The sequence below is a fragment of the Papilio xuthus genome, unplaced genomic scaffold (assembly GCF_000836235.2).
Source record: "Papilio xuthus unplaced genomic scaffold, Pxut_1.1 DF826961.1, whole genome shotgun sequence".
Classification (NCBI taxonomy): Eukaryota; Metazoa; Arthropoda; class Insecta; order Lepidoptera; family Papilionidae; genus Papilio; species Papilio xuthus.
Window position 1 is genome coordinate 4,267,013 of NW_013531688.1, and position 15,755 is coordinate 4,282,767.

At 36.3% G+C, this 15,755-nt stretch overlaps 2 protein-coding genes across 3 annotated transcripts; both read right to left on the bottom strand.

Annotated features, from left to right (window-relative positions):
- Window positions 1-296: 296 nt before the first annotated feature.
- LOC106120336 (ankycorbin) lies at window positions 297-12,595 on the bottom strand. 2 transcript variants are annotated; one of them, XM_013315658.1, is made up of 8 exons: window positions 12,367-12,595; window positions 7,680-7,956; window positions 5,359-5,492; window positions 4,586-4,758; window positions 4,188-4,453; window positions 1,339-4,054; window positions 877-1,271; window positions 297-809 (listed from the first exon to the last, which is right to left on the bottom strand). In XM_013315658.1, the coding sequence occupies exons 2-8, from the start codon at window positions 7,843-7,845 to the stop codon at window positions 517-519; spliced, it is 4,143 nt and encodes a 1,380-aa protein (XP_013171112.1). In that variant the 5' UTR covers window positions 7,846-7,956; window positions 12,367-12,595; the 3' UTR covers window positions 297-516. The 2 variants fall into 2 exon arrangements, with proteins under 2 accessions (XP_013171112.1, XP_013171111.1); XM_013315657.1 differs by lacking the exon at window positions 12,367-12,595 and adding an exon at window positions 8,848-9,203.
- Window positions 12,596-13,030: 435 nt separating this feature from the next.
- On the bottom strand, window positions 13,031-15,418 carry LOC106119991 (uncharacterized). The gene is made up of 3 exons (XM_013315139.1): window positions 15,064-15,418; window positions 13,658-13,754; window positions 13,031-13,459 (listed from the first exon to the last, which is right to left on the bottom strand). The coding sequence occupies exons 1-3, from the start codon at window positions 15,190-15,192 to the stop codon at window positions 13,092-13,094; spliced, it is 594 nt and encodes a 197-aa protein (XP_013170593.1). The 5' UTR covers window positions 15,193-15,418; the 3' UTR covers window positions 13,031-13,091.
- Window positions 15,419-15,755: the final 337 nt, after the last annotated feature.

The following is a 15,755-nucleotide window of genomic DNA, read 5'->3' on the forward strand; positions in this document are numbered from 1 at the left end:
ACTAATCGACCAACTTCGAAGTTTGTCAAAGTTGTTTTACGGATCAAAACTCCTCTCTTCTTCTTTCAACATATTTATTAACTACATCAAGTGTATGGTAGTAACAAATATTTTGTTTTAAAATACAACTTTTAATAGGTAAAAATCATATTAAGGTGAAAAAAAGCATCTCCCATTCAATAAAAAGCAACTTGTAATAACATAGAAGAAACAAATCAATATATTAATGCCATTACATAACTTTAACATAAGATAAATAATTGGACGGATCAGTCTAGTAATTAAATTATAAGTAAGCAAGTTTATCATTTCAATTCTTCAATTTTGATGGTTAGGAAATTCTAGCTTTCTTAAAAAAATATAACATCGATACAAATAATCTGTTAACGTTCTACAAACAACAAAATACATAGGTAATGTACTGTTAATGCTCGAATTTTAATTTAGATATTTTTATAACACGTTAATTCATGCATAGCAAACAACATTTATCTATATATATTAAATCAATAACAATTAGCCACTTCGTATACTTTTATTATTGGGGCTTGGTGCGGCGTTGTCATCCGACGTTGGCTCGGAACCTTTAACCGTAAACGTCACGTAATATCTTTTGTTTTTATCCAGCTTCTCTGCAGGAAGTGCGATTAACTGTTTTTCTGTGCCGTGAGACACTTCCAGAGTAACGTGGGCCTTGCTGGCACCAGTCGGTGGTTTCGAGTTGATCTTTGGTAAGAAGCCTTTTGATTTAGTACTCGGCCCCGCCGTTGACGGTTTGGGCATCGTATGGTGATTCCATTTGTATGGAACTAGAAAAAACATCTTATAAAGAACTAAGCATTAAGAATAATATGTTAGTTCAAGGAAGATACTTACTATATGCAGAACATGGTATTCCAGTATAAGCATGTACAGCATGAAAACATCGATGGGTCTTGCTGGTGCATAAACAAGGGTTGTCTGGAATAGCAGCCATCTTATATAATTCACTTTCGCCGTAATCAAAATCCAACGGTTTTTCTGGCAGTTTATCTAAATGTCTCTTTCCACTTTTCTGCAATTTTCTTAAACTATCGTAAAGAAACTTTTCAAAACTACTAAATGAATAATCGGGATTATTGTACGGACCCAGTCCGACGTTGGCCAGACTAGATTTATTATATTCGTCAATTGCTCTCTTTACCAGTACTGCTTCATTTGTCTTGCTGGTTCTTATTTGCAACCGTTTAAGTTCTAACAGATGCTGAAATATTTTTCGTTCGCAATAATACCTAAAAATGGATTGTATTAAATATCTAACATGTACTTAATCTCTTAAAACCTAGAAAAAGATCTTACCGTCTCATATTAGTTTGTATTCTTTGTGTTACAGTCCTCATATCCACGGCATTTTTATCGCCAGGTTTCCGAACGGGTATCCTGCTGTCTGGTCTCCCGCGAAATTTCCCACTTGCATTTCTCTGTTGGTAGTAAGCATTAAGCCGTGGACTCATGATACATCTTTGTACCGGTCTAGGACTAGGTTCGAATCCAGAATCCATCAACCCGCTAGATTCATAACCTCTTTCCGAATTTTCACTTTTGGACCTTATTGTTATTCGACTTTTCGTCCGACCTTTCTTTCGAAATCGCTTACGACGTCCGTCAGCTTCAGAATGGCTGTAATAAATCTCATTGTCGCTAACACTAGGCACTCTACCGAAAAAATTTTCTCTGAGAAGAGTTATTTTATCCTCAGTACCGAATTTATCTTCTTCTATAGAACCCTCATCCATTATGCTAGATTTTTTTAAAATACCTTCAACAGCATTAGTGGCATCTGACAGTACTTTATAACTTTCAGTTTCGTATATGCTACTTTTCCGACTACTTACTTGGCTATCTCTTGAGGTTTTTCGTGATTGTTTAGGAGAGGTGAGTGGTAACAATTCATTTTCTTGATATTCTTCGGATCCACTTGGCATTATAATTTGCTGAACTGCACGATCGACACTGAGCGTACCACCGCGAGATTGTTTCACCTTACTCTTATCGACGCTTCGTGCCACATCGCTGCTACTCGACGTGGTAGATGCATATAGTGATCTTTTTTCCTCTTGATTATTAACCTCACTTGCCCCATTTCCACTCTTCTCATTCAATTCTACTTGAATTTCAGTGTGTTCAACCTCTTCGCCCATCAAATGATCGGATGAATTATCAGAGCCGTTAATTTTGAATATTTCATCTTTTTTGGCAAACGACACTGATGGTGAGCTACTTTTATCTTGAGATCCTAAATTATCACCGCTAACAATTTCTATGCTTTGTTTATCAAGGGGTAAATTATCACTTTTGCTTGTATCATCTGGCCCAGATAAAATATGAAAGGATCTTTTGCGAGGCGATTCTTCATTAGAATTCTGTCCAGAGAGAGTTTCTTTACTTTTATCCGCAGAAGATGGCCTTGATTTGGAATTCTTATCGACGTCCGATAGTGACTGCTGTTTTTCTTCTTTGTTCAATTCAGTTTTTTGATTTCCACTTATTACTGTTAATACCTCAGGCTTGCTTTCATCTTCAGGAATATCCCTAGTTTCTTGTGAGTTTTCTGTAGAATTATCTAATGTTTTCAAAGCGTTTTCCTCTTTAATTTCTTCCTTGGTTAAACTTACTTCCGTTGGAGGATCATCCTTTGCTTCATCTACTTTTGCACTATCGACTTCTATTTTTTGTTCGTTTTCATTAACAATTTCGTCACTGTTATTTTCTAAATTAGTTTTGGCGTCTTCATTTAAATCCTTATGAGTTACAGATAAATTTGATGTCTCTATAGCAACATTATTTGATGAATCCATTTTTACGATTAGTTCAGAACTACCATTAAGTGTAGATTCGCGCTCCATATGTATTTGTGCTTCTGTAACTACCATGTTTGTTTTTACCGAAATAGCATCGGTTTCAGTTTCACTGAAACTTTTCGGTATGATTGTTCCTAGTTCTTTGTCTGTTTCTGCCGGGGTCTTGGGTACGTCTAAAGAACTGCCAACCTTATTTTCGTTTGATTCAAGGCTTCGTTTGTTATCCATATTTTTATATTTCACTATGTTTACTTTCTGTTTTTCATCATCGTGTTCAATGTGAATAGATGTTTTCTTACCTTTTCTTTTTGTGCTCCTTCTATCGCTCGATTCTGAACTACTATTTTCTGATGAACTGCTTGTTTTTCTTCTACCTCGCTTATGTCTAGTACGTTTCTTTTTTCTCTCTTCGTGACTGTCAGTATCTGATGAACTCTCCGATGTCGAGCGATAACGACGATGATGTTTTGCACTTTTGCTATGCCGTCTCGATGGTTCACTTTTAGATCTACTTTTTTTACTTTCGGGCCTTCGTTTGTATTTTGGTTTTTCTCTCTTATGACAAACTTCGAATTCACTGTCATAACCATCACTGAAACTTTTTTGGGACTTAAGTTGTGTTTTTTTTCGGGTTTGGTATTTTTCTTCAAATCGTTTTCGAGTTTTCCTGTCATCAGAAGAAGAATCATTAGTATAATAATCGTTATTTCTTTCTTTTGTGCGTCGCCTTTCTAATGAAGGGCTTGAAAGCTCGACTACTTCTTTTTTTTCTATTCTAATACGATCACGTACATCAATTTTTGTGCTGGTCACTTTACGTTGTGGTAATCCTGTGATAGAAGCACCGTCGATTATTAGTTCAGTATTTGATAGTTTGGAAGCAGGTAAACCGCCGTGCATTTGCAAATACTTTGCAGTCGACCTGTGGCCTCGACTAGTTGCACAGTCTAACGGTGTTAAAGGTTCGTTCTTGGAAGATCTTGCAACAAGGTTGACTTCAGCGCCGCGATCAAGTAACATACGACAAAGATCGGCGTTATCGCTGGCGGCTGCGATATGAAGTGGAGTGCGTCCTTCGTGATTAGTTGCATTGACTTGGGAAGGCCTTCCGTCCAAAAGCCACTTCACCAATTCTCTACGTCCTGATGCAACAGCTTCATGTAGTGGTAAATCACCCTTAGAGTTACGCAGCCATAAATTGGCGCCCCTTGCCCCTGGAAGTCACACACATAATTCAAGATTGGTTAATAAAAGTATCATAAAACTATACGTGAATTCAATTATTAATTGAGATATGTTAATTTTGGACTAGTTCTATTTAAATTACTTTCTTATAAAAATATTTACCTAGTATACGAACGGTTTCTATTTGTCCTTTAGCGGCGGCAGTGTGCGCTGGGCTACGGCCTCTTCTGTCTTGACGATGGGCGTCTGCGCCATGTTCCAGTAGCTCGGAGGTCGCGTCTGCGTGGCCCAGCGCAGCGGCGTAGTGCAGCGGCGTGCAGCCGTGGGAATCCGCCATGTCAACGCGAGCACCACACAGTCCTACTAACGTCTCCAGAGCTTCTGTATGTCCACGCGCTGCTGCACAGTGCAATGCCGTTAAGCCGTCCCTAATACATAAAAGATATACAAAACATGAATTATTTATAATCTCAGTAATCAAAACTATCTACTTAACAGTGGGTAGTAAAGTATTTCAACATTTTGTACACCGCATATTTGATGGCAACTGTAATGAATACCTATCAGCATCGTCGACCCTGGCGCCAGCCTGGTGCAGTGCGAGCACCGCTGCGGCGGAACCGGCACTGGCGGCCCAGAGTAGCGGTGTACGCCCGTCAGCGTCTCGGACCGCCACGCTCGCGCCGCCCTCGCGCACTAGCGCACGTAGCACCTCCAGCGCAGCGCCACGGCTCTATTCGGTAAACCATAACGAGTCTTTATTAAAAATTGCATACAGATAGCACGATATGAGCAAGTCAAATACCATGTTTAGCTAAAGCATTTAGATGCCTTTAGCCAAAGATAGTCCCACGCTGGTATTGAATAGCAAAATGATAATATTTTATTAACGTCAACACACTGCCTTATTTTCTTTAACCTTATGTATAAAGTGCCATTTAATTCAACATGTTTTTATATTGAATCAAATTTATTATACAAATTCGTGATTACTGAACGTTATCTATGCAAAGGTTCTTTTACCTCGCCGTATTTACTTGCGATTTCCCGATCCGTACGTTTTTATCGATGTCACGAACGGGAAAACGGCCACTCAACGCGTTACAATTCAGTTTGTTAGGAAATACTTTTATGTGCGTCAAGAAATTTTACGTAAATCGTATTTTAGCTTACACAGTTGAAGGCATTGGAAGTTTTATCTTTAAAAGCATAGGTCCAGCTATAGAATGACGTAGATGATCTTTTTATTTCAATAAATTCTCTCTACATGAAAATATACAATGCTGGTTTCTACTAAAACTTCTTTTAATTTTGTAACTTGAAATTTATGGACCTGGTGATCGGTGGCTGCGGGTGCACCACACATTTGCGCGGCGTAGTGCAATGGGTAGCCGCCGTGCTGGTCGGGCGTGGCCGCATCTGCGCCCGCCGCAAGCACCGCACGCAGGGCCCCCACCTCGCCGCACACTGCCAAACATAGGCAATAACAGGATAAACAAATTAAGTAAAAAAAAAACTTAATTTTGTGACTACTTTATCGCAAAGAGGAAAACAAAGACTGAAAAACGTAGTTTATTTTGCATATAAAAAATTTAAAGTAAACTTTTTATAAATTAGGATTTCATTACATTCCACTGAGATCGGAATCAATAAAACATTGTCATAAGATATAAATAAAATCTACTAATGTACCGATATTATTATCTTGATGTTTCTTCTAAAATATCTTCGTATAGAACTTGTAGTCGTCACATCAAAAAATAGAAAAATATTATGTGCACAAAGAGCAAGGCTGCTAATTTTTTGTGAATAACATGTAAATATAAACACATTATAACATTTTATACAGTCATATTGCGTGTCAATTAGCAATTTATTAATCAAACATGACTCAAGCGACAAGTAAAGGCCGAAAAAAAGGCGAATTAAAGCCTTCACAAATGTCCAACAAACACTGATTGCTCGAATGTGATACGTCTTGACCTTTTCAAATTTATGCCATTATAATGTTTAGTCCTAGACTGACGGAGGCAGGTCAAGGGCCTGACCTTGTGCGCCGCTCAATACCACCAGAAACCGGACAACCCCCTTCTTAGTGGGGGAGAGGGGACTCCCCTGACCCCCCAATAGTGTCCAAACCCGCAGTCCGATAGCGCAACCGCAATTATTATACAATTTGCTTCAAATCAATATACACAAAAAAAACTCGTCTTTGCTAGTTTTGTTATGTTAAGTTGTTTGACCTGTTTTGCGGGCCATTATATATTTTATTTTAGATATATGTAATATAAGCCTACAGATCATATTATGTAGGATTTCTACTGTATTCTAACAGCTTATAAATTGTTTTTTAAGTCCGGCGTTATGACGATAAAATTCAAAATATCTATACATCTTTAACAATTTTTGAGCAAATAAGTTATCATAACGTGTTATAGGTAATTTTAATGTAACAAATACAATAAAATTATGAAGATAGTCTTCTAAATATATATACTATAAAGCAAGCACCATTTCACTATCTTCAGTTATTAAAATGAACTTAAATGGTAATTCAACGGCACTGTAAATATTAAAGGAAAATCAATGATAAAGGGAGGTGAGGACATTACCAACAAGTTGTATCGGACATAAACCGCGTCATCATTTAAAATACTCAGCTGGAGATTCAATATTTTTTTGTTTCAAATATTCATGCGTCTGTTAAAACCTGTACCATTCATATAAATGGACAGCTATAAATGAAAGTTGGAATCTATTTATAAACTAGCTATTCGTACTTAGTTTTGTTAAAGGCAGAATTTCGATATCTACATATTTTATATCATATATGGAAACTCACCGATCCGTTAATTCGATACTCTGGGAGGTCTTAAAAATCGAGTCCTACGGCTAGCTCGCATTATATAACTTTTATAATAAGGTATCCCTTTGTCTTTGTAATCAAAAGACAATAATATCAACTCAATTGAGCAAGCCAGCTATCATAAAAGTTCGATTAACAGACATATCACATAGAACAAGACAGCTTTGATAAGTAATGGATGGCGTGCAAAGAAGTCGATTAAAGTGTAGGTGGTAAGGTGTCACAGAGTGTCACCGCAATGACACCGGCGCTGTAACAACTCACTGCAATTGAAAGCCACTCCATCACTCAATTCCCTTTTGACGTACAAACGATGTGATAACTACGTTCAACTGTGCTTTTGAGTGATATGGAACGATACAGATGTTTTTAAAATCCGAGGAGTTATTACTTCATTATACTTATCAAGTTTAAGGCGCCCTTCCCCAAAATATCAAGCTATGGCTATCAGAGTCTTGGCCAAAGTTCGTTTTTATTGTACTACAATGACGCGAAGAAATTACTAACAATCGGCCGACAACGACCTTGCGTGACTCGCACCAGATCTAATCAATGACATCGATTTACGAAACACTTACAACAAACTTTGCAAGTTTTAACTTTTTACAAATAACTTCTCATATTTAATGCGTAAAGCTTTTAAAGAAATTATTGTTGGTCCACATATGTACTTATTTGAAATTATATCTAGATTACAATTTAGAACTTTCTAGTTTACCGTTTTGATTTATTGCTGGTAGAACAGCGTATTCCTCGAAATGCTTCCATAGTTTTAAAATGTCACTAACCAGTAGCCCAATGCACGACGGTATGCTGTTCGTTGTCTCTGGCGTTGACGTCAGCGCCCGCAGCCAAAAGGGTCTGCACGAGTGGCACGTTGCCATGCACGACAGCGAGATGTAACGGCGTGAGGCCGTCAGCGTCGCGCGCATCCGCCAGCGCCGGCGCAGCCATCAGCACGCGGTCCGCGCAAGCCGCACGTGCAGCGGCGCGCGCAGCCCCACTCGCCGCGCAGTAGTGCAACGCACAGCGCTGCGCTCGGTCACGGACTCGCGCCGATGATGGCTGGACATAAAATAACATTGTTCAGGTGGTAAAATTAATTTATGACACAAAGTTAAGCATAGCCAAATGTTAACCGTGTTAGTATACGACTATTGCGATATCGTCAGCAAATACGTGTTATTGATTGAACATTTGTACCCTCCAACACAACAGTACTCGCCACCTTTTACGTGCATTTCCTAAAATAGTTTGAATTATGAAGTGGCGATAAACAAAATTATAAGACGAAAAATAAATTTCATATAATACAATATAAATAAATTGCATTTTTGGTGCCCACGAAATGATATTTACAACCGTTCAATTATTCTCTACTATTGAGAAATGTGTCGCTTTTGGAATGTCTAACTACCCCAAAATAACAGGGTTATTGATTTGTTGAATAATTAATAACTTTAGATAGTAGTCCATCAACATTCCATTACTTTTAATGTTCATATTGATTTGTAACAAAATACGAGTAGTCGTAGTTATAACGTTGAGGGATCGTCGAGAGTGCACTTTGACGGGCGGTTTACAAGGCGATATAGATGCGCGCCTGCTCGCCTACTTGCCCGTCTGCCAGCTCGTCCGCGCGGCGCATAACATCGCGTGACGCAGTGATGTACTCAAAACATTGTTTTGCATTTCACATAACCACACCGCCACAACTCGGCTTTAATTTTAAAAACAAATACCTACGATTTGTTTGTAAAACACGTAACGAACAATTTATTTTATTGCCCTGACGTGTCTGACAAACGTGGTGAGTAACATTTAATTATATTTATTATATATTATAGTTTGCTAACTTTTTAAACTATGGGTTACAAAACAAACAGCTAGTTAAAAAGTTCTATCGTTGAGTCCGAATAAATATTCCTTTCATTAATTTAACAACAGGCAACTCACGTCCTTGTTGAGGATGTCAACAACAGTCCTATAGTCGGCTTGCTGACAGGCGTACATAAGCGGCGTGCAGCCGTGCGACAACGAATGGTTCACATCTCCATTCTTCCTCGAGCTGGTCTTCTCACCTTTGATCTTCGTGCTTTTGTTTACGAGATCGCCACGGGGCGGTTTCGGTTTCTTCAGTATGCTGGGTATGGGCTCGCCGCGGCCGCTGGCGCCGCGCTTTTCCATAACAACAGGGCTAAGGTGTGCGTGCCATGTGTCGGCCGAGGGACGTGGAGAGAGCGGCGCGAGGGCGAGCAGGCGCGGAGGGCGCGTGCCTCAGACTGGCCCGAGACTCGTAAGCGCCTCGACTGCCCGCTGCCCGCCACCGGACGAAGGTGGCACTGGGCGGAGGGGCCACGCAACGCCTACCCTCACGAATCACTTCGCACGTTAAATCAGGTCACCATCTTATAAATTCTTACATTCGAACATTCAAAAAGGCCTTGCTATTCACTAGGGCTATCTATTTAGTAATCCGTGGCATTGAACCAGTTTACTTGCGTATATATGCATAATAGTTTTTTTGCTATTGTGCAGTGTCATATAAATCATATTTGACTGATTGATTATCTTAGCATGATTAATAAGCGTCCACTATTGACATATATATACATATATATATGTATATACGGGATTTATAAATTCCATAGATTCCTCCGTAATAGGTACCTATTACAACAATACCTAATAATTTGCGTGTTGATATGTGAAACATATTTAAAGAATAGATTTCAGTCACGCTGACCAACGTAACTCGCAAAGTTTAGTGATTACCGAAGTACAAAGAGACTTTGAAGGTTAAGGGGATCAAGTTTGATTAGAAGGTGCCTTAGACGATTAGAGTTATTAGGCGGGCGGCGTATAGGGCGGCGTAGCGGGCGGCGTAGCAGACGGCGTAGCGGGTTAGTGGCATAGTTCGCGTTATCGCGTTTCGGCGGCAAAACGTGACGTAAATTTGGCACGCCACCACCTTACAAAATGATCACCGCGAACCACTTGACGATTTTTCATACTGCGGCCGATGCAGAACAGTAACAGTATCCATCCAATCAAGGATAACATTGATTTCAATATAATTATTTCACACTAAAACTAGTGCATTGTTAAACCAGTATATAACACATTTCATTTTTAATCACATTGAGGCATGCACTTTTTTATTTCACTGCAAGCTTATATAAAAACCAATGTTTATTGCGTTAATTGTAGCGTTATTTCTGCCGCTTTAGTTGATGTTTTTGGAACTACAAATTCATATTATATTTATACAGAATATAAATTTCTTTAACCAAGAATTAAAAAAATAATAGACATACATACGTACTTAATACACTTAAATGTATTCTGTTTTTCGAGAGTCATAAAAATATAATGTGTATTTTATGTAAATTAAGTAAAAAAATATTATAAACCCTTATAAACACGTTTATTTATAATCGTGTTACATAAGTACCTATTCTATATATCATAAGTCCATGTATGTATTACATATTTTAAAAATACCTATATCATTATTGTCAAAAAAAAAGGCCCGTGGAAAACCCTGGCCTGCAACTGCAGTCTGTGCCATTCCACATGCAAGAAAAGATATTTAAATTTGAATTTCCTATTTAATAAGTTTTCTTGTATAGATACTTTAAATTATTTTTATTTGAATAATTAAATCCACCTTGAAGTGTATTTTTCAGTCAAATTTATTTTGTACAATTATTACTTAATTAAGATAAACTTATCTTAAACTTAAGATGATACAGCTCAGCCGCTACAGCCTATTGTAACTGATAAATCATATAAATACATAAATAGGTACTATGATAACCTCCTTCTTTTTTAAATCGGCTAAAATGACAATGAACTTCGAACATTTTATCATATACACTAACAACAGTTGATATAATCTTGTACCTTTTCTTTACGAATTTTTATCACAGTAAATAGTTAGGCAAATAAAATAAAACTCTATTTTTGTCTTTCACCTTACGCATTGACCTACTTGTAAAAGAAATAATCATGTAATATTACTAATCAACGTTACCCCTTAGATCTACAGCGAAGTTGACCTAGTTCCCTCGATTTCAGCAGCTTACAGCCATTGAAACCATAATATTTCTTTATTGCGCATACTAATATGCTTGTAATAAGAATAAATCTTATTTTGGGAATAACATTTTTATATTATAACGTTACACGTATAACTTTAGTCATAAATATATAATTAATGTTTATAACCTATATGAAGGCAACCTTCCACAGCTTAGTACAGCGGAGGTCTAAAGAAGTATCAATGTTGTAATCCATAGATTCAAATCTGGCTCGAAGGACCATTGTCAAAATGTTAACTCGAATGTATACTGCATTTTGACAATATATTTCCTTTTAGTTGAATTTAAAACTAAATACAACCTGATTATTTCAAAAATATAAGTAAACCCGTGTTTACATGTCATGTACAAAATTACTTAAAAAAAAATATGTTGAGTCCATTACCAAACGTCTAATTTCCATTGTTATAATTGTTTTAAAAATATTCGTTATGTCACGATTGTCGTATTCCGAAAGACCGCGGGTTATCGTTAAGGTTACAATAATATTTGATCGGAATTCCCATTTAACATAAACAAATTAACAAATACCTATACTATTTATTTTGCGATATTAAATTATAAATTATAAAATTTATAACAGAAATAATTTTACGTACCATCAGTTGTGGAAGGGAAATAAATTACGTCAACAAATACGTAAATACTTAGGTCACGGTATTTCCCCCATCAGTCTATGCGAGCAACTTTTGTCGTATTTATATAATGAAATAAGGAAAAAATATTCCCCTGACTTTTTTCAAGCTTTTAATATTAAAAAAGAGATCAGGAAATGAACTCGTAGGGTTCATCGTAGGAGTCAGTGACACTAAATGTTTTAAAGCCACTTAACATAAGATGAACCGCTAGCTCACTTACCTTCTTTCGTTATAACTATAGAAATCAACCTACATAACAAAATTAAACTTATATAAAAACCATAGCAAGCTATCGAACAATCTATATTACAAAAAAAACGGGAAAATGAACGTCTTTCAGTAAAATGCCAAGCGGAGAAAAGTGTTACAAACCCCGAAGGTTGTCGGGGATTCATTAACTAATCAGCACAGGGTACTCTGATGGTCAGTCGATGGTCAAAGTGGGTCAAAGATTAATCGCGATAATGCCCAGCTCGCCCCCTGTTTGCCCTTCCATGGAAATTAAACGATCGGGCTCGCTTACCAGGTCAACGTTGTTAAAATCTTATATATGGACAGATTTTCAAGTTATATGTATAGGTTTTACTACAATGTTTAAAATTAATATTTCGAACTACTTCCTAATATCTATTGAATTTTTTAGCGACTCAATTGAAAGCTTAATATTTTCAAACTTAACACTAAAGTATTCGCCGAAAATTAGAAATGGTTTAAATATAAAAACGGAAACTTACCTCTTTTGTAGTCTTATGACTCCTTTGAAACTTTCTTTAATTTTATTTGACACATCTTGACTTGACACACATTGTAACTTGCAAAAGTTATTAAAAAGTTAAGTACGTAAAGCCATTATAGAAAATCGTAATATAAAAATACTAGAAAAAATTAAATTGAGCAAACGTGTTTACAAATACAAGGCACAAATAACATCTTGATAAATCCTATTGTGGTGTCGCCTGTTCATATGGCGCGTTGCCATAGTGACGAGAACATGACGCTATTTGATGCCATAGATTAAAACAGATTGCGAACATAAAATATTCGTAAATACCCTTTAATTATAACACAAATTACGAAAATAACTACTTGTAGTTATGATGCAATATGTGGTAGATGTAAAGCTGTATATATGTAGGTACTGGCCCATGTACTTTGTGCCATGTGTTTGCGTGATTGATCTGTTCAAATCGGTTTACCTTACTTGAAGAGGTTCGCGCTTTCGCTATATTCGCTTTCGTTTGATACTATAACACTATAGCACTACGAAAATCCATCCATCTCCAGTTCAATAATTTTTTGGTAAAGACAAGAAGGTAAAGAAAAAACTTGTAAATTTCAAATTGTTACCTTTGTTTAATAAACATATATGTACGTATAATGAAATTGAATAGTTACAATTAAGTATTATTTAGGAAAACATTCAATAGAGATTTAATTATTAAATTTAACAACATTTTAACTATCTCCTAACATCAGGCGTACATTGTAAGTTAATGCTTCTCTTGCAGCCAGGAGGACATAATGCAAACACTTCTTCTTCTACGTTCGAGGAAAATCTATTGTCTACGTAAACTTTTACACAATCTACTTTTATTGTTGTCGCGTTTATCCATACAACTTTCGCTGGATACGATAGACCACATGGTGTCATTGCTCCTAATGTGGTACAGTTTCCATTGTACATAACTGTATCGTCACTTTTACACGGGTTCATTTCACATATTGGTAAAACTGAAGACTTTGTTAACACTAAGTACTGTCCCTGAGGACAAGGGCCACGCTGGTAAGCGAGCCAGCATCTGTCCGTTGCGGGATGGTATAAGTATCCTGTAAAACAACGTTCAAGTTAAAGTTTTATTAAGATTAGGTAACATGGGCACAGACACTAATGCCGTCATACAAGAAAGCGTATACGAAAATTTGTTAATTTATTTGGGTTTTTAATGTATTCAATCTTGCTATAATGTCATTCTCATACTTTTATCTTATTTTATTCACTATACGATAAATACTAATAATGTTTACCTGGTCGACAGTCGCAAATCCAGTCAGTTTTATGATCTCCTGGATAATACAGTTCGTTTTCTGGACATACCGATGGAAGGTATACTGGTTGTCGATCCTGTGAAAGAAATACAAACAAATCTTACTTCTTACTATCTTACAAATGCGAATGTTTGGATAGATGGATGGATGGATGTTTGAACGTATCTCCAGAACAGCAGCATGGATCTCGCTGAAATTTGTCATAAATATACAACATAGTCTGGATAAACATAGGCTAGTAATTAAGTTTTATTTAATACCGTGCGAACGAAGTCCCGGGTGACAGCTTGTATTTTAATTAATAAAATTATCGACTGCGTTCAGGAGTATGATGAGTAAACCGTATTACATTTTAGGTCATATTGGTATTCACTCAAATCCATATGAATGGATTAAAACAAATAACCTACATTAATTTACTTTCAAAAGCACTCCACAATCTGTGTCAACTGAAGTACAATGAAAACATACTTAGCCTTGTGCAATTAAACAAACAGATGTGTTAATACAGTTATATCTGTGTTATACATATAGGAGAAGGCTACTTAAATCGTGATGCTGTAGGGTAGGCAGAGATTATGGATTTTTACACACTGTTCATACTTTTTAACGCCGAGTGTTCACGGCCTATAGTAACCATGATGACGACACCTTCTTTAATAAATTGATTTGTACTTATTTATTCAGACCTTATATAAAGTGAGAAAAAAATTAAAAACATGTTTTGTGCAATGTTCAATGTACCTTATAAAATGTATAAAGTCAAGTTTACAAACTGAAATATTTGGTATAAGATTTGCATCAGTTTCCGTTTTTAAGATAATATAGTTAATATAGAACTTGCAAAGATCTAAGATGCAAGACAAAACACATTGAGTCGCAAGAGGAAGCCTCTTTGGTCCATTAATGTCAATACCCTATGTTGCCCTTGTAACTGGAACTTAGAATGTTCCGTCATTTGTGTTTAGCGGCAGAAATAATTATGTTCTTCGTGATTATAATAGTAAAGTAGGACAATAAGTAAAAATAACATCGGTAGTGGATGTTGATAAGATCGTCGTTTTATATTCCGCAATATTAATGACTAAGTACAAAAACAATACCTTCTACAATAATTAAAGAACAATAAACAATATAACAGTAAAATATACTGAAGCTAAATTATCCCAAAACTATTTTACAAGAACTAAAAACATATCTTGTACAAAAATCAAATGACTTAATTGCTCGGTCAAGCATTGCTGCCCGCTTAAATAAGGAAGTTAATACTAAAATTACAAATAGTTTAATATATAAAAAACATCAATTAATCAACTTCACGTTTTACCATAGCACGTGCAACAAACACATTAAATACGTCAATAATTTTTTACATAATAACCAACCTGTTTATTTGAAACTTTTGGGTTTTCCTCAATCTCAGGAAATCCTATAGCACCTTTAGGCATTTCTTGTGCTAATCCTAAGTTCACACACATCATTAAACATAATATCGCAATAACATACGAATACATTTTTGGTAAATTTAATAAAAGTACAAAGTAACTTAAAAATCACAACAAAGTTCTTGTTCCTCGTGTTGTATAATTAATTTTATAAATAAAACTGACTAGATTTACTGGTGCGAAAATATACGGCTGTTTAATTGAAGATCGTGTGAACGACTGCGGTCTGCTGATTTGCGGTTAACATTTATAAAATATCTTTATAAATAACTTATCGGACTGAATTTGTACTGGCGCGTATGTGCCTATTTTCTACTACATAAAGTTTAAAGTTCAATTATATTACCCGACTGACAAAGAGAGTAAATTTTTTAACGCGTATACGTAAACTTTGTTTTGTCTTTACGTATCTGGGTTTCTATGTATGTAAATTCCATTGTGACGGCCTAGAGCTTAAAAGACTGAACCGATTTTGACGAGTAAGGTGTCGTTCGATTCATCTTCTTCCCCTTGGAGTGATAGGGTATATTTTTTATATCATAAGGTTGCAAATAAGCAATCGGCCACCTGAATTCGCCGAAAAACTGCTGCACATAGACATCCGAAATTGCATCCACTTCACGCAGTTCTTC